The sequence below is a fragment of the Lactuca virosa genome, chromosome 9 (genome assembly GCF_052849685.1).
Source record: "Lactuca virosa cultivar CGN04683 chromosome 9, Lactuca_virosa_CGN04683_v6, whole genome shotgun sequence".
Taxonomy (NCBI): domain Eukaryota; kingdom Viridiplantae; phylum Streptophyta; class Magnoliopsida; order Asterales; family Asteraceae; genus Lactuca; species Lactuca virosa.
The window spans coordinates 224,686,857-224,714,077 of record NC_136434.1 but is presented as its reverse complement, the minus strand read 5'-3'; the positions used below and the strand labels follow the sequence as shown (position 1 = coordinate 224,714,077).

General features: G+C 36.5%; 1 protein-coding gene and 1 pseudogene across 4 annotated transcripts; both read right to left on the bottom strand.

Annotated features, from left to right (window-relative positions):
- Positions 1 to 617: 617 nt before the first annotated feature.
- On the bottom strand, positions 618 to 4,181 carry LOC145137468 (uncharacterized; annotated as a pseudogene).
- Positions 4,182 to 22,641: 18,460 nt separating this feature from the next.
- LOC145136105 (uncharacterized) lies at positions 22,642 to 26,425 on the bottom strand. Of its 4 annotated transcripts, XM_079070299.1 has the most exons (11): positions 25,269 to 26,425; positions 25,175 to 25,194; positions 24,974 to 25,076; positions 24,631 to 24,756; positions 24,533 to 24,556; positions 24,177 to 24,259; positions 23,952 to 24,068; positions 23,572 to 23,678; positions 23,379 to 23,427; positions 23,004 to 23,124; positions 22,642 to 22,864 (listed from the first exon to the last, which is right to left on the bottom strand). In XM_079070299.1, the coding sequence occupies exons 1-7, from the start codon at positions 25,299 to 25,301 to the stop codon at positions 24,059 to 24,061; spliced, it is 399 nt and encodes a 132-aa protein (XP_078926425.1). In that variant the 5' UTR covers positions 25,302 to 26,425; the 3' UTR covers positions 22,642 to 22,864; positions 23,004 to 23,124; positions 23,379 to 23,427; positions 23,572 to 23,678; positions 23,952 to 24,058. The 4 variants fall into 4 exon arrangements, with proteins under 4 accessions (XP_078926425.1, XP_078926422.1, XP_078926424.1 ...); XM_079070296.1 differs by having other exon boundaries at positions 25,175 to 26,425; XM_079070298.1 differs by having other exon boundaries at positions 22,642 to 22,831; positions 25,175 to 26,425.
- Between the last annotated feature and the right edge of the window lie 796 nt (positions 26,426 to 27,221).

Here is a 27,221-nt window from a genome sequence, read left to right as displayed (position 1 = left end):
CAAATGAACAAAGAGATGATATCTTGACAAAGTCAATGGGAAGAGTCAAATTTGAAAGTTGCTTGGAGTTGAAGAGATAAAATTTTCTAAATTACAAGGGAGAATGCAGGTGTAATTCAAATGTATAGAAAGTAAAGGAAAGTTTGTAGATAAGTCTAATTAGGAAGTTTTACTTGGTCAAGAAGTCTAGGAATGTAAGTATTAGGTCACAGTCACGTTTTTGTTTTTTCAATAAATAGGTGTATTTGTTTTCTTTTTTTATCAGCTTAAGAATAAAGCAGTAGAGTTTCTTTTCTTTGTTTTTATTCGTTCCCAGTTTGTGTATCTTTTCCTTCCCGTTACATTTTGTTGTCTTCCTGTTCATAACAACATGTTAAAAGAAACTATACCAACAGCACCCATCACTATAATGGTTAGTTGTGGGTATTACAGATGGTCTAACGTCATTTCTCAATTTATTTTCATTGCTAGTTGTTCTTATTGTGTTTTATGTTGTGGTAGTATTCAATTGATTTGCTTTAAAATTGTGGCTTTCTCTTTTGTTGAAGATTTAAAAATAATAATAATAATAATAATAATAATAATAATAATAATAATAATAATAATAAATAAATAAATAAAATAGAAAAAAACAATTTTCTATCATTACAAAGTTGATCTACATTCATATTTTACATTTTACTCCTCATTCTGACTAATTTAGACAATGTTTCCTGAGCAACCAAAGTTTGAGCATGATTATGGCCAAGCATCACAGTCCGTATGCTGATACATGTCCTACAAAGCTCTTCTCCATAATCAAAATGTCCACCTCTCAACAACAATTTAGCTCTCGTTTCAAGCAATGTCGCCTTCAACAGTGTCAAATCTTGGCATAAATACTCGTCAATCTTCATGTTCATGTTTGTCTTCTTTTTCTTCTTCCAACACAGCGATCCATGACACCAATCCTCTATCTTAGACTCGAATGATTTCTCAACTTCTTCAAGAACATTTGTGCACACTTTCAATAGCTCTAAAGCCGAGTTACATCTGGAGAAGGTAGTGAATGCACATAAAGCTAAAGGGAGAGCTATCTTTTTAATAAAATAAACCATGTCAAGAGCCTTTAGTTGGACTAAGGGTGGTGTGGTTTTGAATCCGAATACAAGGAAAACAGAAGCCCAAAGGTGGTTTGAGTTTAACATTGGGTTTCCTATCTTCCTTATACTATAAACCATTGCTTTAGCTGCTAGTAAACCCCCTTTTTTCTTACCAAAAACTTGAGTTATGGGGTGAAACATGATACAAGAACCGGAGTACTGATTGTTGCTTCTTCTAACAAGGCCTAACTTAACTAAAACAAGAGCTGAATCTTCTTCTTTTTTCCATGTGTAGCTCTTAATGAAACCCGAAGAACAAAAAAGAGTGAAATTACCATAATTGACCCATTTCTTGAATCGGTTTTTTGTGCATGGAGTCATGTGGGTTGATGCAACAGCTAGTAAATTTGGTGAGATGGGTGAAAGGGAAAACCAAGATCCTGTTAAAAGCATCCTTAAAGCAAGGTGGTTTTTAGTTCCTTTAGCTTCTTGCAAAATTGTAACGCAAAATATTAAAACTTTGAGAAGAAACTGATTGTTTCCCCAAAATGGTTCGTCAAAATAAGATGTAGCTTCCTTAGGGATCTGGTCGATGGCTTGAAAGAGGGCGAAGGGCGAAATGGTAATTTCAGATAGCAAAGAACCAATCACGGATAACCCAAAACTTGACCTCCCCAATTTCTCATCAAATTTCCTCAGAATTTCATCGTCTTGAAACGGGTATTCTTTCGTTCGTCTTCCTTTTATTAACATCATTGCATCGGATAATGGCAATGGTTGAAGTTGCATTGGTTCAAAGTTCATTACTTTTTCAAGCCTTGTTGTTATAATCACATGGGAAGACCCGGTGTTTCCTTGTATCAGATTGTGTAAATCTTTTTCTGTTTCGAGATTATCGATGATTAACAAATACGGGATATCACGAAACAATTCCCGTTTTACCCTCTTCAAGGCTTCTGTTTCTAGCTCATCAAAGCTTCTGATCCTCCCTCTTTCTTTCTCGGAATCTGCACTTACATCTAACCCTAGATGTAAAGACAAATTCAGTAGATTTTGGCTTAAATGTTGAGACTCCCCACCTACCCAGATAACCAATTTGTATCTCTGTGAATATCTGTGTGCAAATTCCAGTGCCACCTCTGTTTTCCCCATTCCAGGTTTCTCCATTGATGCACACCACGCTACTTCTGAAGCTCTTTGTTTTCTTGTGTTTAGGTTTAGGTCTCTTCACTGAGTGTTTTTCAATTACTGGTTCAATCGTAATATCTAAATTTGGCTCTTTTAACTTCCCGCCTCTAATTCCATCAACTTCGATTTCAGTTTCTCCAAAAAGAGTGGTTTCAATATCTGCAATTTCCTCTTCTCTACCAATGAAAAATCTGTTCTTGGGAAATGGCATTTCATCGACGTTGTTTTCAGTTTCTTTTTCCGCAACAGTACTCTTCCTCCCAAGCTTTCCTGTTAAGATCCCAACTGATCTACATACACAGCTTCTCCAATTCCCTTCAGTTGCTTCTAGTTTAAACTCATGGAATTTCATCAACCATTCAATTGCTTCTTTGCAATCTTTACCATCTGAATTCCGACCAAGAACATTGGTGACTTCATTCAGATTGGTGTCGAAGAACACTGCGATTAGATTCTTCTTTTGAGCAAAATACCTTATTTCTTCAGATGCGAGATGATTCAAAAGGCTGTGCTTTGTGACGACCACAATTCCAAATGTAACAGAGCAAATAACCCTGTCAGCAATCTCGTGGCTCTGAGATTCTTCGTATTTTGCTCTATCTGCAACAAAACAAGCAATGCCCTGAAGTTCAAGCTCTGATTTGAGCCACTTGCAAAATCTAATCAGGTTGGGGTTTTGGCCATGATATCCGATGTAAATATCACAGCTCCTCAATTTGGCACTTGAAGACCCTTTTGCTAAAGGAATCCGTGTAACTGGAAATGAGAATGAGATACGAGGTACTGTTGCATTATTAGTATTATTGTCGGGACATGTTACAGGGACACAGTCGACGATTTTGAGCTTTGTGGAATCGGAAAAGTCGTAGGAAGTGGTGGGCATGTCATCGGAGTGAGACCCACAATGGGATTCTGGAGTAGAAGTTTGAGTAAATGTAGTAATGGTGGATGGATTAGCGAGTATTTTGTTTTCTAGATGATGATATGGATCATCTCCGGTGGCTCTGGGAGATATGTAAGGAGACTGTAGGGCTGAAACAAAGGCTGAAGAAGATGAAGAGTTATATGAAGATGATGATGAGATTGATGAAGCAGAAACAATGTCGTTGATCGAGATTTCTTTTCTAGGGTTATGTGTTGAAGTCGATATCTTGATTGTGAGGTTAACGGATGAGAAGCCTCTAGAAACCTTCTTCGATAATGGTTCTGATTCTTGTTCTTCATTCATGTTCAAATCTCAAACAACAGCTTCTCGAAATCACGCTGGGTTTCGACAAAGACGAAACAAAATACCTTCAGCTGTTGAGAAATCACGATCACATTCAAGGAATATGTTCTTCTTCTCACGTTTGATGGTGGTCAAACTTCAGAAGAACAAAGTTTTGACCAGAAATGGAGATCAAGAACGAAACTTGGATTCTAGTATGCAAAAAATTAGGCTGACACAAGTTTAAAAAAGAATAAAAGGTATTTTTATGATCGAAACCTGATTCAGCATGATGAACATGAAGAAATGGGATAATAACATACATGTGAAGAACACATCATTGTGGGCCATTTTCAGTCAGAAGTACAACACACCTTGCTTTTCACTGTTTTAAACGAATCAAACCTGAAGAACTCAACAGTTTCTTGGCATCGCATACCTATAATTAGATCAATGGAGTACAACCTCAATAGCTGAAGGTACAACTCTATCTGGAAATCTTGTTTTCATTGTACAACAAGAAAGAATCAAGGTCAGATCTCTCTCACACACACACCTGGTGCAATTGCAGACGGGGGTAGATCCAAAAAGGGGTTTGAACTTTGAACATTAAATATAGATTTAAGTGGCATGAAAAGAAGCTGCAGATGGTGTGTAAAATGGTGTTACGATATATGTAAAATATAAAGTAATGATTCAGCACATTATTTCTTGAGTTTAGGTCAAGCTTTTGTTTTGTATTGTTTAGTTGACATTTTAAAAACCATCGTGCTAAATAGGCTTTTTAAGACCTATAATTTAGGTCGGCTTGTCTTTCAAACTTTATTTTACAATGTAAAGTGATTTAAACAGTTTTAGCCTATGTTATGTAAAGTGAAAGCATGGGATTTATTTTGCATTGAATGATGATACATCAATCAAAGATCAGTGGGAAATGCGACTCAAGGGGAAAGGGGCTTTAATCAAGTTATGAAAAGTGAAAACATATAGTTTGTTTGTTAATGGGGCCAAATATATTGATGACAAGTTGAAGTATCGTTATGGATAGGGTTCATACTTGTTAAAAAGTATACGGGTATTGAAAACTATAAGATAGACATGGCAGTCACTAATGACTTTTTTACCCTTAAAGCAATAGTAATAATGTTAAAATATAAACATTTGTATGTACCATGGTTATCAAAATCCCGATACTGATAGTAGGATCTTACGATCCTACGATCCTAGATATGAAAAACGATCCGGATCGTAAAATGATCGTATTTGGTGTAGGATCGCAGGTAGGATCGTAAAATCGTAGGTAGGATCGTAGGATCGATCCGATCCGATCCTACCTTCCCTTGATTTCTTTTTTTTTTGTTTATTTTTTATTTTTTTGCAAATGAATTTTTTTACCTTTTTATGTCTTTTACCCTTTACAAATTTACCATTTATCATTTTGTATTGTGACTTATGACTAATATTTTGAAGTTTTTATAACTTTTGAACGAAAAATTGAATGTTTAAAATATTTTTCATGATTAAAAATTAAAAATTAAAATTATATTTTATTTTGTGGGATCTTAGGATCCCGATCCCGATCTTACGATTCCGATCTTGCAAACCCAAAAACGATCCTAGGTAGGATCCCGATCTTGACAACCTTCATATGTACATGTTTACTTCATATTCTTACATACATTTGATGTATATAATATCTTTGATTACGTGGGAACTATTAGACAAGTTAATAGTGGGCCCGTTGAAATGAATATGGATTGATAGAGGCAACCATGTTCTGGTAGTAATTTGCATGTTCTTTCTTTAATGACATGATTATGCTCATCTGGAAAGAAGATACTCTGACTACGTTTGATTTACTTCTTGTTTTTAGTATTTCTTCAACACACATATATGAATGCTTTTATAGTTTAGATGTGTGTGACTCACAAACAATTTACCATTTATAGGACTTTATTTGTGTTTCTTTAAGGATAATTTCAATGTTTTTTTATTTAGATTTATGTAGAAAAATCTTATTATTTTGAAATTTTTTTTATAAAGTTCTAAATCTTCTTTTTTAACAGGAAAGTCTTATTATTTTGGAAAAATCATGTAATCTATCATTTCTTGTTAGAATAAAAAAAAATGACTTTTTTGTTAATGTGTACAAAATGTTAAATAATCAGAACTTTTTTGTTAAAAAAAATATATATGACTTTATCAAAAAAATTCTTAAAATAATAGGATTTTTCTGTGTAAAACTCTTTTGTCCCGACCTATTTTATTGTTATAAGTTTAAAAAATGACACTTTAATTCAAGAATCATGACAAAAGTGGTGTATTTCAAGAATCATGACAAAAGTGGTGTATTTCCTTAGCCATGATTAGATGCATATGAGCTTGGTGGTAATGGATCTCCAACTAAATTCAGGTGCCATAACAATTATTACATGTATCTTTTTTTGGATTAGCAAACACCTATTCTGAATATGTGATAAAACCCATTTGATATTTTTTTTCTTTTTGTACGCTATGTTAGGTTGACTAGAAATTATGTTACTACATTTCATTTTTTTTAATGTTACAAAGTTGATCCTTTATATATAGATATGATATATCTATTTTTGATAGGTTCCACCAAATTGAAATTTCTTGACACTATTTAGAATTTTATTTTACTTTTTAATTTTAAAGTTCTAAAACCCGTCCAATGGACCAAACCAATCTCAAGCTTTTTCACTAACATCCCATCATGACCTTTCCATGTGGCGCACGTATGCATTGCAACATTTCTTGGATTGAAATTTTTGAAGTTATTGTGTTTTCGTTTTTTATGATTCACTGCTCCATTTGGCCGGAGGGAGCCGCTTGGTAGTAATTGTTTCGGCAAACACCGTCTTGTTAATTCGGCATATTGAACTCAACAACTTAATATGGCTTTCTCTAACAACGTGTGTCTCCTTTTCCTTCGTCAAAAAACTAGTCATTTTTTTTTACCCTAAATTCATTTTTTACTAATTTTCTTTTATCAAAATAAATACCACGACTATATTTTTTTTCTAAACATTCTCAAACATTCAATATTTTTCTTACTTCTCGCAAACTTTCAACACTCACCTTACCTCTCTCAATTCTATCTTTGCAAATGGTCTTCTTCAAACGTTCAATCTGATTGCACTAACAAAGGAAATGTCTCGATTATACCTTGGATTCCGACAGAAGAGGAGACTTTGGTCAGTCCATGAAGATACTAATTCATGTAATTCTAGCAAATATGAGTCATATCAATACTCAAGGTAATGATCCTAAAACACTATGATTCTTTCTTTATCTCACATAGTTTAAGCCTAGGTGAGGACAGTCCAACCTAATTCGCTCAAACTATGCCTCTGATACCAATTGTAATGACCCGTATTTTTCATAAACATTTAACATTCAAAATGTGGAAAATATCAAAGTAATTAACATCATCACAAAACCTGAGTTTCAAAAATCTTTAAAAGTATTTCCAGAAAACATTTACGGGTGTCACAAATTCATATCCTAACCATAATTAAAGCAACAAAATATAGATCATGAAACAAAAGTCTAGTCCAAGTTATTGATGCTTCTACATCCTCATTCTCTAAGGCTTGCTGTTTAAACCTGTAATACATGGAAGCATCACATTCTTTATATCTCTAACTAGTCACATAATTGATTGTGTTAATCATATTAAATGATCACATATCTCTACTCTTACTAGTATACAAGGAACCAGACTCTGTCATCTAAACAATTTCCATATAACATCCACGACAATCTTTGTTGAGATCCCTTACAAATCTCTCGTATTGGATGAATTACTCTTTCTAAATCTTATCTCTTACTCTTCAACATATATATATATATATATATATATATATATATATATAAAAGGTGTATTTTAAACTTTTCAAAATACAAGGTTTAAACTTTTAATTATCTAAATTGAACTTTTAATTTTATTAAATTTAAAACAATTATGATTTAATCTTTTATCTTTTAACTTACTATTAATTAAATTAATTCAAATCATTTAGGGATTAAATAATTATTTAATATTAAACAATTAATTAAATAATTCAAATTTAATCCTAATCCATTACCCTTTTAATTTTCGAAAACAATGGTATGGGTTTTCCAATTTTAGTTATTCTATTTTAAGGCTATTATTTAATAATAATTAAGGAAACTAGGAAACCCTAACAAACCCTAGAAATTTTCGAGATTTAAGGGGTAGAGGATAGGGTTTCAAGAACTCTACCATTTGCGAAAATTTCAAGCACGTAGGGTTTAATTTCTATAAACCCTAATTTTGATTTATTCAAAATTATGCATAGTCAATTGAAAACTAAGGCTTTGATACCACTGATAGGTTTTATAGGTAATAATTAATACATGTGGCGAAAAGAACTTAACCCTTCAGTTCACTTGCATTCTACTTTGGATCTAAGTTTTCTCTATTAAAAGCAATAAACAATTAAACATCATAAACCCTAACGAAAGGGTACTATAATAGAAATTACAAGGATTAGGGTTTACATACCTCTTTGATTATTATTATAAATAATCAAAAATTCCTTTCTTCAATTTGCTTGGAAAGCCAACACCAAAATTATGATGTCTCTAATGGTTTGTACCCAAACCCTAGCAATGAAAGACTTGAGACGAGAGAGGAGAGGCTTTGAAATTTTTGGCTCTAAGGATCTTAGAGGAAGGGATGAAAATTATAAGACCCTTAAGGGGGTATTTATAGGTGATTAAGGTATCCTAAGGCAACCCTAATTTGAATATAAAATTAATATCTCAAATAAGACAGTTTATGTTTACCCTTTCCTTATTCCCCAAGGCATTCTAGAAGCCTTAAGGAGCTCCCACAAAACCATCCCTTCTAGGGAGGTTCTGGAAGTCTTCCTTTGCTCAACTTTTGAACATTGTCACCTTTAGTCCTTGCATTTTTAATAAATCCAATTAATCACAAAATTAATTCCAGTTAATTTCTGACTAATTATTAATTAAATAATACTATTTCTAATTAATATATTAATCTCAAAATATATTAACAAATTATTTATTGATGCAAATTAATCATATAATAAACCAATAAATCAATATCTCTCTCCAAAAGTCATTCCTTCAATTACTAGTTTTGAGGGCAACCCAAAAAAGACTTTACTTTTAATTCAAGTATATACCAATTTAGTTATTGGCTTAGACACCTAATCCAACACTCAACATATCCTCGAGCGTCTAGATGGTTCGCTCACTCTGCCCGTCTGTCTATGGATGATAAGTAGTATTGAAATGCAACCGGGTATCCAACTCCTCATGGAACCTCTTCCAAAAATAAAGAAGTAAAACGAACATCCCGGTCTGAAAACGATAGAACTGGGTACACCATGACGAGCAACCAACTCCTGAACATAGATTTCAACCAGCTTCTTAGCAGAAGAGCCTCTCACTAATAGCCATAAAGTGATAACTCTTCGTTAAACGATCCACAACCACTCAAATGGCATCGAAACCCATTGTCGTCTTTGGTCGCTTCGTAATGAAATTCATGGTGACTTGTTCCTATTTCCAATGGAACCTCCAGAGGTTGCAAATTTCCATGGGGGTGCTGATGTTCGACCTTGACCTTCCGACAGGTCAAGCATCGCTCTACAAACCAAGCTATATCACTCTTCATACATAGCCACCAGTAACTATGTCTCATGTCAAGATACATCTTCGTTGCACCCGGATGAATGGAAAATTTTGATTTGTGCACCTCGTCCATCAAAATTTGCCGGGTCCCACTCGAATAAGGCACCCAACCCCTGCCATGAAGAGTCAGCAGCCCCCGTTGCCAATATCAAAAGTTAAAACATGACCGATCACTCGCTCGCTCTTCCTATTCTCCTCCTTAATGGCCTCTGTCTGAGCATCCCTAATCATCTCTAAGACCGAAGTCACCATTGTCATCCTCAAACAAACATCCTGAATCAGGGCACAAGTCGTTGTACGGCTCAGAGCATCGGGCAACATGTTATCCTTAACCAGGGTGGTACAAAATCTCACTGTCATAGTCTTTCACCATATGAAGCCATCTCATTTGTCTCATATTAAGGTTAGGCTGATCCATCAGATATCTCAAAGTCTTGTGGTTTGTGTAGATGGTATACCAAACACCATACAAATAATAACACCAGATCTTGAGGGAAAAAACCACATCGCCCAACTTGATATTGTGCGTAGGATAGTTAGCCTCGTGGGGATTCAACTGCCTCGAAGCATAAGAAATCACATGTCCCATCTGCATCAGTACAACACCCAAACCCGTAATCAATGCATCGCAGTACACAACAAAATCATCAACTCCCTTGGGGAGAGTAAGTATCGGTGCGTCGCAAAGCTTCTACCGAAGAGTCTCAAATGTCGTCTGCTGCTCAATCCCCCAAATGAAAGTGGCATCTTTCCTTGTCAGTCTAGTGAGTGGAACTGCAATCTTGTAGAAATCCCTAATGAATCTCTGGTAGTAACCTACCAACCCAAGGAAACTCTGAATCTCAGATGGAGACCTCAGAAACCTTCCACTGCATAACCACCTCAATCTTGGATGGGTCGACCAAAATACCATCCTGGTTGACGAGGTGTCCAAGAAACTGAACCCCGCGTAACCAAAACTCACATTTTGAGAACTTGGCGTATAGTCTCTCTCGCCCATAGAACCCCAAGAAGCTCGCTTTAAGTGTTCCTCATGTTGCTCCTTGGTCTTAGAATAGACCTAAATATCATCAATAAAAAAAATAACTGACCAATCCAGCATCGTCCTGCACACTCGAATCATAAGATCCATGAACGATGTCGGTGCGTTGGTGAGCCCGAAAGGCATCACTACGAACTCGTAATGACCATAACGAGTTTGGAATGTCGTCTTCTATATATCCTCCTCTTGGAATCTCATCTGGTTGTATCCTAACCTCAAGGTGATCTTAGAAAACCAAGTTGCTCCCTGCAACTGATCAAAGAGATCATCAATCCTCGACAACAGGTAACAGTTCTTCACCTTCAGTTTCTTCAACTCCCATTATTCAATGCACATCTGGTGTGAACCATAACTCTTCTTAACAAAAAGGATTGGTTCTCCTTACGGAAAACTACTTAGCCATATAAACTCCTTCCCCAACATCTCTTGAAGCCGAGAGGATAACTCCTGCATCTCAAGTGACGCGTGACGCCTTTATAATCGGGGCAACACCATGGATCAGATCGATCTTGAACTTAACCTGCCTTTTGGGAGGCATGCCAGGAAAATCATTCGGAAAAACATCAGGAAACTCACTCACCACCGGAACATTTGAGACCGACTTTTTCCTCTCAACCCACGTGTCGACCACATATACAAGATAACCCAAACAACCTTGCTGAAGACACTGTCTTGCCCTGATAGCAGAACAAAAAGCAGAACCCACTCTACTACCCTCGCTATAAATGGTCAGTACTCCCCTACTAGGTTCTAGAACCGTCCCCAACTATCACTCACAATCAATTAGACCCCCAAACCGACTCAGCCAGTCCATACCTGAAATAACGCAGACATCCCCCATCGCTATAGGAATAAGATCGAACAGAAACTCAACACCAAAAAAATCTAATACGCAACCTTGATAAACATCAGAAGCTGAAATCATGTGGTCATCTTGGATAGCCACTCTCAAAGGTCGGTCTAAGGGGTCGTGTGGAATACTGAAATCTCAACTAAAGGATGTTAACACTAACGACCAACTCGCACCCAAGTCAAGTAGCACTAAAGTAGGTACAAAATCCACAATAAAAGTACCTAAAAAATCATAATCATAAGCATGCATAAATTAAAACAACTTAAATATAAAGGAATATATACCAACCACAACGTCTAGCATTGCCCTGACCTCCTTTGCTATCAACTGAAAAGATCTCCCTTGGGCCTTTGCGGCCTTGACCTTCCCCTGATGACCATCATTAATGCGCAGGGTCACATGAGCAGGAGCCTGAACTAGCCTCGATATAAGTTGTGGACAATCGGCCTTCACATGTGTAACATCCTATCTTCAGAAGTTCTTATTTTAAGATTTTGGACAATAAATGGATCAAGTGAAGGCATAGGGCTTCAAGGAATAGGATTTAGACCCCATTGGATGTGGATAATATTGGTTATGTCATCCAACCTCTTAGTTTGTGTTTTAGACTCAAAGGGTAAAATAGGAAAAATGATGTTTCAGACGTCTTTCGTGAATTAAGAGTTTTAGTTTGGTATGTGTTGAGTCAAAAGTAATTAGATAAGATTGTGGGGCTCTTTAATACCTTTCCGTGCATATAAATAACGCCAAAAACGGAGTTGAAACAAAGAAGTTATGGCTGTTTGAAGTTAAGCTGGAAAAGGAAGTCTTGTAGTATGTTGGGCGTACACTGGGTAGTACGTTGGGCATACTAGGCTGAAGGGATGCATTTTTAGAGTGTTACGTTAGGTGTCACTTTTGGTATGCTGGGCATACTGATGCATTGTTAAAACCCTAATTTCATAGTTTTAAGCCCTATTTAAGGTCTCTAACCCCTTGGGGGTCCTTCCTATCATGAGCCTCCACCCTCTTGAGCCTCTAAATCGAAGCCCTAGCCTCATCTCTCTTATTTTGAGCCTTAACATCATTTATGAGCTTATTTCTCCATTAGAAGGTGGGATCTTGAAGAACAAGGTGATTGCAAAGTGTATGGAAGAAGGATTCAAGCATAAATCCAGCAAGATTACATCATTTATGGACCTTTATGAGTAAAAAACTTCAAACTTGCTCATTAGTTTCATAGATCTTATTAATTTTCATATTGGTCACTTTTTGGTTACTTTAGTGCATAAAGTTTATATCTTGAAAGTTTGTGACCTTGTTATGGATAAATTTGGAAACTTTATCCATCTAAATATCATATTGATTCAGATCTGAAGGTTGGAGACTTGGACTTGATGGATTAAGTTGAGAAAGATGCATTTTGGTCCCTTTGAGACTTAAAGACTAGATCTTGGTTATTTAAACCATCCTAATGGATAAAGTTCAAAACTTTATCCATTATGGATCTTTTAGGAACCATAAAAATGGGATCTTGGACCTTCCTTTCCTTCCATGCAAAGGTTATGATGTCTTAATGGATTAATGAGTTAGGATTTTAGCTTTTGGCCCTTGTCTAGCCATGCAAGGTCATAAAGTTGGAAACTTTATGACTTAGAATGTTATTTGAGACTAGAACTGAGTTTTGGATGAAAGGTCTTTAGGGATTAAGCACTTAATATGAAGGATTGGGATCTGGCCGAGTACGTTGGGCGTACTTCGGAGTACGCAACGCATACTCCATAGAAGCCCTGTTTTTGTTGAATGAGTATGCTATGCGTACATGCTGAGTACACGACACGTACTTAGTGTGGAGTTGTCTTTTTGACTTTTGACCAAGTTTGAACCATGGGTATTTTGTGCAGTAGTTTGAGACTAGGTCATGGTTTTTTGCACAGGTGATCTGTAGAGTTGACATTTAGAGCAGCGTACTTGTAGGTCGAAGGAACTAAGGCCAACCCACTGGATTTTGTATCCTGATATATTGGATTGATGTTATATTGAGTATGTGTTAGATTGGTAGATCTGTTTGAGTATTTGTGTTCACTGAGTATGAGTTAGATTGGTAGATCTATATGATTACCTGTGTTGCTGGTTATTGATTGTTATTGTATGTGTCGACATGTTATGGTTGTTGGGTTGAGGCGATCCTGCTTTGTGTTGAAGGCCAAGACACCCGGGGCGGTTCGGTTAGACTGAAGGCATGTGAGGCAGTCCATGTAACATCTTGATTTACAGGTATTCCATCTTGGCCCTTTGTTTGAGTATTGTTTGCAAAATTAGACCCGAGTGGAATTTTTGTAATTTTTAGGCATGCATCCGTATGTTGGGTGTATGTTGCGTACGCACGGCATACGTGGAAAGGGTGCAAACCCTAATTTTTAGGATTTGCACCCTATTTAAGCATCATTATATCCCCATACCCTTTCTTAACTCCAACCTCCATCCCTCTTAGCCTCTGTTTCGAAAACCTAAAGTGTATGAGTGTGTTTTGAAGCTTTGGAGTTTCATTTTGGTGCTCTTTGTGGTGAAGGAAGATTCTTGGTGTGGTGGTGTTTCACACAACCCTTTGGATCTAGAAACTACTCTCCCTTGTGCATCTTCTGGAGGTATAAAGCTCCAACCTTGATGAGTATTCCTTTAGATCATATTCTAGCTTAAAAGTTGCACCTTTTTATCCCAAATCTTGATCCTTGTGAGTATGGAATACTCCAGGACCTTTCCGTTGGCCTTTTAGATGTTTTAGGGTGTGATAAGTCATAAAAATGTGATCTTGGGCATTAGTTTCCTTCCATGTATGATCTAGGTTGCCTTAATGAGTTAAGAAGTTAGGGTTTTTAGATTTGGGCACTTAATAGCCATGCTAAATCATAAAGTTAGAAACTTTATGATTAAGGACACCATTTGAGGACTAGATCTGGGTTTTAGACGAAAGGTCATAAGGGATTAAGCTCTTAATAGAAGGGAGGGTTGGCGATGTGTATACTAGGCGTACCAAAGAGTACGCTATGCATACGTGGTCAACTCCATGATCCTTGGTCAAATGTTTAGTACGCCCCGCGTATAGGTTGAGTACGCCCAACGTACTCACTGATTTGACCCAATTGACTCGGTTGACTTTTGACTTTGACCTAGATTTTGACCAAGTTTGACGTAGGGGTAGTTTGAGCTGTAATATGAGTTTTGGTCACTATTATTTGTAAAGTTGATCAGTAGAGTTGGTTTTCGGAGTAGTGTATTTTTCAAACTTTTCATCCGATTGTGAGGTGAGTTTTCTCACTGCATCCATGGGTCAAAGGCACCAATGCCAGCCCATTATTATGTTAGGTAGGATGATAGTTGTTATATGGCTTATATGTGTTTGCATGATTATGTTGAAATAAAACCCAGGGCGGGGCCCACTATCGTATGTTCGGGCTGAAATAAACTCCAGGGGGGGGGCGCAATATTGTATGATTGGGTTGAAATACACCCGAGGGCTAGGCCTATATATGTGTATCGGGTTGGAACACACCCCAGGGTTAAGCCCAGTCGTATGATTGACATGTGGTACTTTGGGGAACCCACTAAGCTTTGTGCTTACAGTTTATGTTTATGGCTTCAGGTACTTCTGGTTCAAAAGGGAAGGGCCCGACGTGATGGCACAACATCCTCCTCTCATGATTTCCGCATATTGAATATTTGTACTCTGCTAATTTGATATTATACTTGGTGGTGGTTTTTGAAACAAATAATGAATGAAACTGTTGGTCTTTCAAATGAAAAAAATTGATCATTGTTTTTGGGTTGTTACAAGTTGGTATCAGAGCCTTGGTTTGAGGGATTCGAGCACACTTTCGGGTGTGTCATAACTCACTAGGAAATGGTAATCTTTTCAAAGGAAAAAGAAATTGAATTTCTAAAAAGATTTTTTTCTATGTAAAAGGGGGGGGGTGCGATGTGTGCAATCAGCCGAGCTCAAGTAGCTGGTTCCGAAATTACCCATACCCATGTATTATGATTATTATGCTTGATGTGAGAATTGAATGCTAGATTAGGGATAAGGATACCTTCAGAAATCATATGATAGAATTACCTAATTTGTGTGATGCCTTATAGCCTAGGAGAATTTGATGCTATTTATTACTTGGAACTGATATCGGCTCAGTTAATTGCTAAGTGTATGCTTTCAAAGATGTATACGATTAGGATCATATAGCCCATGAATGATCGATTTAGCCTCATTTCATGTTCCTTATTTGGTTGTGGACTTAGGGTAGAATCATCATTTGATAGTCTATGTGGTTCCATTTTGTGTATAACTTGCATGCATAAGGCAACCTGCAGTGTTGATTGAGGTTCTCGATATTGCAGACAGTGGGAGTTAAGGATTCCTAGGAAAGTCTAAGATATGTATGATGTTTATCATAGGAGTATGTATGGTTCTAGTGTGGTGACTTAGAGGAATCAGGATGACTCTTGAGGAGGGTACAGATAGGTGTGAAAGGTAGTACTAGGCCTGTACTACTAGAAGCACATGATTTATACTCGAGACAAGAACGAACCTGGAGACTCTAAGGAGACCTGTATAGTGATAATTCCCTCGAGTCATATACTGATTGTTTATATGTTTGTATTTCATTTTGAGTATGTTGATGACTACTCGATGAGGTTCCGACTCTGGTTTTGGTTTAGGTTTTGGATCAGGCGTGAACCGATTGATGAAAGGCTATACGAGTTCATTGTGGCTGAGCTTACTCGTGGTATCTTAGATGCTACTCCTATGATGTTTGGTACCATCAAGGAGGGGATTATGGAGTTAATGGACGAGAGGCTCAGGTCTTTTCGAGCAGGGATTGTTGCGGGCCAGATAGGAGCTCGAACTCCCTCATTTCAGTAGTTCAAGGCTTGTGGAGATCCTGAGTTCTTTGGTTCTAAGGAACCCATTTCTAGCCGATGTTGGATCCCTGACATGGAGACTGCCCATCGGACGTGTTTTTGCCTTGAGGGGGAAAATGTGAGGTTTGCATCCTGCTTGCTGAGGGACCGAGCATGTGACTGGTGGGATGAGGTCGGCTGAGCTATACGGTCTGCGGAAATGGCAGTCATGACTTGGGAGGTTTTTGTTTCAAGGTTCCAGAGGGAGTTTGCATTATCTATTTGAGGTGTAGAAGCTGTAGAGGGAGTTTCAGGACCTTTTCTAGACCACTAAGACAGTGGTGGATATCACCGCCAAGTTTTGAGAGAGGGATATGTTGGTTCTACAGTACGCTGCGGATGAGGAGATGAAGAAGACGAGATACCATGACATATTGAGAGAGGACATCATGGAGTTTGTGAGATTTTCGGGGTGCAAGACCCTAAATGATATGATTGAGAAGGCCCGTTAGCAGGAGATTGAGTTAGGGATTTGGACGAAGCGGAATTCGGAGCAGGTGCAGACAGCAGTGTGCCAGGCTAAGAGGTCCAAGACTTCTGATTCATGCATCAGAGGCCAGTAGGGCCGGAGCCGCTACAGCAAGTGCAACAAGCCGCATGGTGGGGCGTGTCAATTGACGGGTTCAGTAAGTTTCAGTTGTGGTCATCTGAGCCACATGAGTAGGGACTGCCCCTAAAGTGCTCTGATTTTCTTTCATTGCAATCATACCGACCATAAAAAGGCCGATTGTCTGAGATTTTCAGGAGGGGAAGTGGCGGTGCCTGTGCCAGCTTCCTTGAGGATTACTGATGGCCGCCAGGGCAAGACGGAGGCACTTGTGGTGAAGATCAGGGAATTCCAGCTGACCATCAATGAGGCGTGTGCCGCACCGGATGTGGGTACTGGTATGTGACTTATTCTTAACTTCTATTGCTTTCCTTATTTATGTTCATGATTATATTTGATCTTGTATAAGGGCCTTTTTGGTCAATGGTATGACTACTCATGTTCTGTTTGATTCGGGTGCTACCCGATCCTTGGTATCTCTTGTGCTTAGCAAGAAGTTTTGTGATTCTCCTGGGATTCCGGATTACCCATTGGAGGTTGAGATTACGGATGACCGTTCTGTGAGTGCTTCGAGGGTTCATCATGGGTGTATCCTGAATCTATTTAGTGAGAGATACTCTATTGATTTGGTATCGATTCCTCTGCCGGGAGCGAAGGTTATTATCAGGATGGATCAGTTGGGCCCCAATGGGGCCATGACTGATTATGAAAGTTCGAACCCCAAGTGGGGGGCAACTGGTTATTCGTGGAGATTGAGATTCACATGGACCAACTCTTTTTGGATTAGGTGTCTAAGCCTATAACTATAAGTGGTATATATTTGAATTAATAGTAGCACGATCCTTTTGGGTTGCCCTCAAAACTAGCAACTAGACAGGATGACTTTTGGAGAGAGAGGTTGAATTTATTATTTGATTAATAAATTGAAATAAATAATTTGTTAATATATTATGAGAATAATATATTAATTATAAATAGCAATATTTAATTAATATTTAATTAGAAATTAATTGGAATTAATTTTGGGATTAAAAGAATTAATTAAAAGTGCAGGGGCTAAAGTACAATTGTTCAATAGTTGAGCAAGAGGTTCCAGAACCTTCCTAGGGAAGGAGGTGGATCGTTTCATATAGATAATCTAGGGTTTCTGGATTATCCCATGTGGATAATTAAGGAGGTGGATAATCACAAAATTTGAATTAATAATATTATATTCAAATTAGGGTTATCCAAGACATCTTATCTGCACTATAAATAGACCTCTTAGCCTTAGGAATTTCGGCTAATGAAAACCCTAGAAGGATAGCCACAATTCTCAAGCCTCTTCTCCTCTCTCCTCTCTCATCTTCTTGCTTGTATTGGGTGTGAAGCACTAGAGACGTGACACTTGTGACGCTTGCTCTCAAGGTTTCAAGAATACTTGGATTCATTGTTATTGCTATATAACAATCAAGGTATGTTTTCATAATCCTATTTGTTGATTTTGAAAATATACTAGTAGTCTTAGGGTTTTCCATTTGATGTTCAAAAGTTATGTGTTCAATTAGAGAAAACATAGATCAAGAATTAGGGTTGCATGCACACATAGGTTTTTGTTTGTTATGCTTAAAACCCATCAGTGGTATCAGAGACTTGGCTTGTTTTCTATTGAATTGATTACAATAGTTTGATGATCAATTAGTGTTTATGGAAGTTAAACCCTTTTGGACTTAGGGATTTTCGATTCTAGGGTTTCTTGAACCTTAGGTTTCGAAAATTTCGAAAAGGGTTTTAACCCTTTCCCTTGCCCTACAAATTTTGAAATTAGGGCTTCCTTAACCCTTAAGAATTTTGAAAATGGCAAGGATTAAAATCCTTGCCTTCCTCCCCAAGATAAGCCAATTTTGAAAATTAGGGTTTCTGGTAGGGTTATCTTATTTTTGGTAATTATCTCATTATTTGATTAATTGGATAATTATAAAATTTGATTTATCCCTCCCATGATTTTCAAAATTTAGGGGGAGGGGATTAGGTTTAGTTATCTTGATTAATTTAATTGGATAATCCTCAAATTGATTTAATAAATTAATTAAATGTTTAATTAATGGACAATTATTAAATCATATGGTTTAATTTTAAATTTAAATTAAATGTTCTAATTTTCGAAATTTAGTAATTAAATCTAGTATTTTGAAATACACCTTATACTATATGTAAAATTAAATATTTAATATATACTATATGTATAAGACTAAGTCAGTCGAACCACTGGTATGCCTCATTCATAAAGTCGGTCTATAAGGGGAGTATAAGGAAACTGCCTATAAAATGGTAGTTGAATGGGTGTCCACTCTCACCCACCGCTTCCTTGATTGGTGGAGGGTCGTTAGCCGAAAGGGTTTGATAGGACAAATAATTCTCATTAATAAGTATAATGAATTATAAAGTAACTAAATCTTTTATAAAATTCCAAAATCTTAGTTACTTTAGGAAAATGTGAATTTGTATGCTAACCCATGAAATTGCACATTGCACTTTATAAGTCGTTAATGGAGTGTGCATGGTTAACCGACACACTAATAGGGACTATTAAAGAGTGGCAATGGGTCTCACGTAAATTATCATTGATTAATGGAGCGCATGTGGCTAACCGTCATATTAAAATGAGATGATAAATGACATCGAGAGTACCAAACTAATTTGCATGGTTATTCACATCTTGTTTGTGATCCTCGGTATCCCAGTCACAAATGGAAGAGCATAATCAAGATTAAACATGCCATTGAATAGTTCAATGAATCTCAAAAGATCTAGGAATTTCATTAAAAAACCTAATTCGTTCAAATTTCGTTTTTCGTGGTGTAATTGGTAAATCGTCATTTACCTACCTTTATTTATTTCACAATTAGATTACAATATCCCTTTTCTAAGTTGCGAATTATCTAGTTGGATTCTAGCCTTAATATTTCATTTGGGTGTTATATTGAGGATTGCTCTTATCTAACCAAAACTTATCTTTCTTCTCTTTCAGATGTCTACTCCCAACGATGCTTCTGGTTCCTCCTCCAACAGTGTCACACCCCCAAATCAGAACGGCGGAAACATTTGAGGGTGAAGGATTTCATGTAGTATCACAACGATGCACAATAGTAATCAAAGTACAACAACAACCATTGTATTTACAAAGTATAAGTTTTACAACTGTTTTCAAAACATAATGTATGTAAACTCAAAAGTACAAGTTTAAAAGACATGAGTTTATAGATCTCTGTCTTCTAAAAAAGTTGTGGCTGTACCTGTATCACTGTTTCCCTGAGAATACAAGTAGATTTTGAAAAGGTGTCAACAATTAAGTTGGTGAGTTCATAAGGATGTTTGTAACTGAAATCTGTTTTCTTGTTCATTGATAAAGTAAACATGTTTTTCCCAGAAAATCCTATATTTTCTGTTGTATATGTATTTGTTTTCTAAAATAGTATGATATAGTTTTAAATTCCCATAAAACTATGAAAAGTAAGTTTTTCTCTGTATTGAAATGGTAATCTGTGTTTATGCTTGTAATATACTGTATTATAGTCTTATAATTAAATAAAACTACGTGAAGTGTTACTTATTCATACACTAATCATTTTGTTCAATATTTAAATTGTGAGTTATTGTAACCATACTAGATGACTTAGGATGGCCTGAACACGACGTTCTTCAGGCGTCGTAAAAGTTATAACAATTGTCGCCACAGGTCTGCCGACCTAGCTGTTGCAAGCAGTTCTGGTGCGGGATTGTCAGTCCCGTATAGATCTATACACAAGTGTCACGCTCCCACTCAAGGAGATTCTGGTTATAATTTCAGGACTTTTGTTGGTACTTGGAAAAGTACATGAAGGTAGTCTCACAAATATTATATTGATGATTAAGCGTAAAAATATTGATAGATTACTTTGTAATAAATACACTGTAAATGGGTTTCATAAACTGTATAGAATATAGTTTATAAGTTGTTTTTAGTAAAGTAATCTGTTTGTTTTCAAATAGTTAACCTCTGTTTGTTTTTCCGATATGTACCATGTTTGTTTTCCTGATATGTACTTTGATACTTGTAACTAATGAATGAGTTATGTAAACTATACCTATTATAGTTTAGCTGTTTGTTTTACTGTAAAAATCTGTAATACTGTTATTCCATGAAATTCTCTGTTTGTGTCTAAGTAGTATCAAATAGTTTGAAAACCATTTTATAATTATATAAATGTAATATTTATATAATTGTGATTAATTAAATCTTTGATTAAATAATTTTACCCCAAGCCCACAACCAAACAAGGAACAGAAAATGGGGTCAAATTATAACAATTTGAAATATACTAAAACATTTAATAATCTTTTAAGATATTAACACAGTTTTTATTGTGTTTCACTTGTATTCCCCCCTAAAATAGTTAAAAATCATGAAAATGTAGGGGTATGAACTCACTTGGTAGGTGGTGATTTGGGCAGAGTTTCGTTTCTTAGAAGAGAGTTATTTTATGAAAAGTCGGCTTCACGCGGGCAGCGCTTCGACTGGAAAGAGGTTAGCTTTTCGAAAATTTTGGGGCTTCGGGCTTTTGTCAGAGCTTGGATATGTCATCGGGGCGTCGGGGTAGTTAGAAGGGCTTAAAAGTGTGTAAAAGTAGGAGAGGTTGTAAATTTGTAACCTAAACCCGGAGCTCTCGGTTCCTATTTATAGGAGGCTGAAGCCTCAGAGTAAGATGGGCGTACGTGCGTACGCTGGGTGTAGCGTATGTGCCCAGCCTAGTCGTTACGTGTCGGAGCTAGTATGCATGCACGGCTCGCATGCAGCAAGATGGTGACGGAGCGTCGACGTGGCCGGTTCCTGACCTTGTTTCTGAGTACGATGGGCGTACTCTTGTACGCTGGGCGTACTCACATTTCTTTAACTTCAAAAATTCGTAACTTTCGCATACGAGCTTCGTTTTTAACGTTCTTTATATCCACGCGTAGGTGAGACTATGCTCTACAACTTTTGTTTAGACTCTGTCGGCTAATTTTGAATTTATTTTTACAGTTATATTTTTAACAGGCCGGGACAGGAAAAATCCGTTAAATATTCATAACTTCTTCATCCGACATCTGTTTTCATCTGTCTTTTTACCGTTCGATTTCTTTTGATAAGATATTCGATTCTCATTTAGGTTGTGTCGGCTAAAAATCACTTGATCATTATTTCGAGTTTTTAGCTGTCTACTACTAAACCGAAACTTAGAAAAATCATAACTTCCTCATACGAAGTCAGATTTGGACGTTCTTTTTATGTAAACTCTTGGTTTAATGTATTCTACGACTTTCATTTAGATCGTTAAGGCTAAAAAGCGTTCTACCAAAAACTTTGTTTTTATGTTAAACAGTGTCTTGCCGGTTTTGTCGCGGATCTTCGATTGGTCATAACTTCTTCGTTATAAATCTTTGACACAATTTCTACCACTATATTCATTCCAAACAAGTTTGTTTAACATTTCATTTTTAAAGGTCGATTATGTAAATGCACATAGTATACAAAAATTTCTCTTTATTATTGATTTATACTATTACATAGAGTCGAAATAACGGGTTGTTACATTATCCCCCCATTAGAGAGAATTTCGTCCCGAAATTTGGACTATAGCGTTACGGAAAGACTAGGGAAAGAGATGTGGATATTTATGTTTCATCTGATCTTCTCGCTCCCAACACTACTAGAAAAACAGCCTTTTACGACGCGCAATGCGTGTCGTAAAACGCTCAGACGACGCGCAAATGCGTGTCAAGGAAGGCCCTGTCATAACGAGAGACGACACGTTTTTGCGCGTCGTCTATAGACGACGCACATTTACGACGCGCAGTTACTACACGCATTTACGACACACAATGCGTATCAAGGAAGGCCCTGTCATAAATGAAGACGACACGTATTTGCGTATCATTAAATCCCCTGTCATAAATGAAGATGACACGCATTTGCGTGTCATAATTTTAAATGTTTTAAAAATTATATATTTTGATAGATTTAGCAATTTTCAAATTAAATAACACATTAAAAGTCTTATAATAGAAAATAAAATAAAGTAAATAAGAAAGATAATTCATTGCACTAATATGTCAAATACAAATTATCATTCCAATAGTAAGTAAATATAATACATTGCTAATATTGCATAATATTTATTATAGAAAAACCAAACATGTACAACATTAAAAGGAACCCGTGAGTAATTTCTCCTTTGACAATCTTCATGGCAACTTTAAGCCTTGCAACCTCACCATGGTATTGAACTTCGCTACCCTCGACCTAAGAAAAAAATTGCGTATAAATATCAAAAAACAAGATAGGAGCCAATCATTCTACGACACTACATAAAAAAATATCACTAGAGAACTATGAAAAAAAATATGTATGGGTGAGGAGTGGAGAAATGTAAGTAGAGTACCTTAGATGTAAGTGTGGAACCAGTTATGCTGATGAAGTTAGCTCCTGCTTGATTTGCAAGTGCTTTGGCAACAAGTGTTTTCCCAGGAGGCCCAAAAAGCAATATTCCTTTGCAAGGCTGACTACAAATCAAAAGGCTTTTCTTAGCTACACTACATAAAGTCAAAAGATAAAATAAAATAAAATAAAAAATACAGGCCCAAAAACCAATGTCATCAATCTTTATACCAAGTTCATGTAATACAGACCTTCAGTTTTTTTCGTACATGTGAAAATCTCATGGCATAAAAACATGTTAAATTATGTCATGTCATGATAAATCTTCTTTTAACATAAGGAATACTACATTCACCATAAATTGTCTTAAACTTTTTACCTTTTCATTTGTCCAGAGCTCAAGGTAACTTTGCATCTCAATTTGCAACCTGAAACAAAACTTAGATTGTTAAACAATTTGTTTTTTTTTTCGTAAGTGAATAAACAGATACCCTTATTAAACCACAAATCCTATTTATTGCAGATTATGAGATGAAAATAAAATGAGTTAGATAAAGAAAAAGCTGATAGACCTTGCATAAATCTGAGAGACTGGACTGCTCATAAGTAACCATCAATCCACTGATTGTAGAAACAGCAAGCTTGGCCTGAGAACGACATCCATCCAGGCAGATCCTCTCTAAGAAAGGGTAGATAACAGTACACAACACATTTGTAAAAAAGTTAGGACTTCATGGATAAAGCAAGCTTCCTTTCCTTGACCTTCTTTCATCTTACATGACTTGTGAAAAGATTTGGTCAAGTTTTCAATTTTTTGTCAATATGATTTAATTACAGTCTTGTTGAAGATACTTTGTCACTCTCAATTTGACACTCCACAAACCATACAAAGGGTAAGAAAGTAAAATATCAAATAAGATTTGAAAAGGGGACAAGATTTAGGGTTTTGTACCTCTTGAATGTCCTTCATATTGACTAACATTGACTCACTTGGAAGTTTTTTTAGCAGGAAGTTTGACCTTAATTCTTCAGACTCTGATATTCCAGATGCAAGTGATTTTACCCTTTTCTACATAATAAAAGAAAATAAGAAAGGAAAAAAAGAAGAAAATAAAGATTACATTGCTAGATAGATGAGGGTAGTAAATAGTAAATTCCAGATGCAAGTGATTATTACTTCAATGTGTATGCACCCCCTGCTTTCACTTTCCCACAGTCCTTGCAACCCCAGATTCTAACTGCCTTTCTCTTCACAGTATACTGTTTCAAGAATTCAAAATATATACAAATTAATTTTAAATAAACAACAATTACGTTGCAAAAAATACAAATTCATTAATGTAAAACTCCAAAAGTAGATGATTGATGAATGCCATGAAGAGAAACTATCATGTTTCGTCTGCATTAAGGTTCTTAAATGAAATGAGAAATTTGTAATAAACTTCTTGATTCTATATGAAATTTGTGATAAAGGATAAGAAAGTAAACTTCTTAAATGAAATGAGAAATTTGTAATAAAAAGTAAAAACAAACCTGTTTCGTCTGCATTAAGATTATCTTTAGAGGGTTAAAGAAAATATTCTTGATTCTAGAACACAAGGTAAATACCAATTGAAAAGGTGAAAGGATACAAATAGGCTGAAGCTCAGCAATGATGTTTTTGAATGTCCTCCTGCACCAATCTTTGACAACCACTTCACCCAGTAACATAGCAACAAGCGGATCACTAGAAACAGCACTTCCATCCATACAAACATCTGTAATATCTGTTGGGAAACTGTTAAGAAGAACAAAACTTGAAATTAAGAGGGTTATAACTTATAATTATGCTAGTTTTTTATAAAGAAAAGTTGTCTATTTCGTGAGAGTAAAAGGATACAATGGCAGATTAGAGATAACAGATTGTCGGAGTGTATAGTTATGTACACATTAGTAGATTCATGATAACTAAACATACAGAACGACCATACAAACCTTGAAATCATCAATTTTTCCTTTGGTGATCTGGTTTTTAGCAATGCAGCTGTTTAAAACGTCCCTTGTGAATTCATCCAGATTCTTCCCATCATCAATCAAACTATAAAGTATAAACTCATTCAATCACACCAGAAAATTATAATTTAAAACATTATAAAGAGTTTTCAATAGAAAAGCTATGGACTATTGTATTCTTACTTTAAGACCTCCATCTGAACCTGTAGAATTTTGTCACAAGATAAATAGTTAAAGGTCAAAGAAACATACAGATGCATAGGAAGAAAGAACTTACATAAGTATCAAGTTGTCTGATAAAACAAATCATTATCCATGTGTCAATACCAACTGTTGTTACATGAGAAAATCAACAACCTTGATCAGGTCAAATATCTCCCATGTTGCCCTGTTATCTCCCTTTAAGGACTGGATGTTATTGCTCTCTAAGGACGGGATTGTCCTGGTTCAAGCATTTTATCGAACACTTGGTATGCATGGTGAAACTTTCTTTCAAATTTCAACATCAACTGGTTGGGTATCACTGAATATTGTTGTTGGGATATGACAGAGGCAAGTCAGTTGCCCCACAACAAATAAATAAATATAGCAATTGTAATCACCAGAATACACCAACTATGAATACCGACTGATTTTATTGGGCAAAAAAAATCAACCGCTTACTTCAATTGGAGTAGACCAAAAACTTAAATGTGGAGATAGGATCGTCGATACTTATCTTGGTGGTGGACTGTGGCACGGCCGACGACGTCATACAAATAAGCGACTCCTATTGCTTTCGCCCAAGTGAGTCTCCAACGAACATCACCGCCCTCGACTTCGTTCACTGTCGCCGCCCTCAACTAAATAAGGTATCAGAGGAAAATAAGGTATCAGAGGCAAGGGATTCGACCAAAATAGGGTCGGGACGCAGTCTCCGAGACGATGACGCTGATGAGTCGCAATCGCCGGTGAAGTGAGATGAAGTGTTGCAGTCGTAATCTAGCTCTATCGTCTAGAGAATGTCAACGTGAAAAACCCTAGTTATCGTGTGGGGGGCTTTAGGGTTGTTTTGGGATGCTAAGGGTTATCAGTCGAGGGAACAAGGGAGATACTGAGAGAGGATCGGTCGAAAAGGGGTTTTAATTTTTTTGGACAAAATGTTTCTTACCAATTAACAAACCCTAAATGATTCTTAACAATTATATTGCTGGAAGGTAGGGTAGATGGCAAGAGGAGAGGATGAGGAACACTATATCTCCGGTTGTAAGCATGAGGAGTCGCAGAACCCCAATTGTTAGCTCTGCGACGTTCGTCTTTGGGAGCACGTACAAAAGCCTAGTTGCTGGTCTCCATTTTGTGATCTTCAGGAATGAACGCGAGTTTTTAAGAAAAAAATTATAGAAAAACTATATGAGTTGTCGAGGTTTAAAAAAGAGATGGTATCGTGATTAGGGTTTGCAGAGAGAGAAGGGAAGAAGAGAACGAAGGGAGATCTTGAAGCAGGGTGCTTAAAAATTTTAGAATTTTAAGAGGATTTCCTCAGGAACGCGCGTTTTGAGTAAAAAACATAAAGCGACATTCACAGAGGACGCACATTTTAGATAAAGTGCCCTCCTTGTTTTTAAGTTTTTTACATGAGACACTAATTTCAGGGCACGCAATAATGCGTGACCTAAATCCTTAAATTTTTTGAAGAGATGACACTTTTTTAATGTCATTCTCTTTTGCGTAAAATAAATCAATGAGTGTCGTGGTTTGCGCGTCGTAAAAGGGTCTTTTTCTTGTAGTGCAAGTGAATTCAGGTCCTTGTTTTGCATTCCAATGAACCTTCACTATCGGGATACGACTTTGTTTAGTTCTCTTCACTTCCCTGTATAGGATTTCTACAGGTTGTTCCACGAAATTGAGGCTCTCGTTTATCTCGATTTCATCGAGTGGGATAACATGAGTCTCGTCTGACAAACACTTCTTGAGATTTGAGACACGAAAAACGGGATGAATGTTATCGAGTTCATGTGGTAGATTGAGTTTGTAAGCAACCGGACCAATTCTAGGAATGATCTGGAATGGTCCAATGTACCTTGGATTCAGTTTTTCACGTTTACCAAAACACATCATTCCTTTCCAGGGTGAGACCTTTAACAGAACATGGTCACGAACCTAGAATTCCAAGGGTTTTCATCGTTTATTCGCATAACTCTTCTATCTATCTCGAGAAGCTTTCAACCTTCCCGGATTTGGACAATCT

Excerpts from the sequence above, each read along its gene's own strand:
- LOC145136105 (XM_079070296.1), bottom strand. The coding sequence starts at position 25,251 with ATGCATCTGTATGTTTCTTTGACCTTTAACTATTTATCTTGTGACAAA. Across the intron at positions 24,757-24,973 it reads GAAAAATTGATGATTTCAAG|ATGTTTGTATGGATGGAAGT; the intron begins GTTTGTATGGTC and ends CAGATATTACAG. Across the intron at positions 24,557-24,630 it reads TGCTGAGCTTCAGCCTATTT|ATAATCTTAATGCAGACGAA; the intron begins GTATCCTTTCAC and ends AACCCTCTAAAG.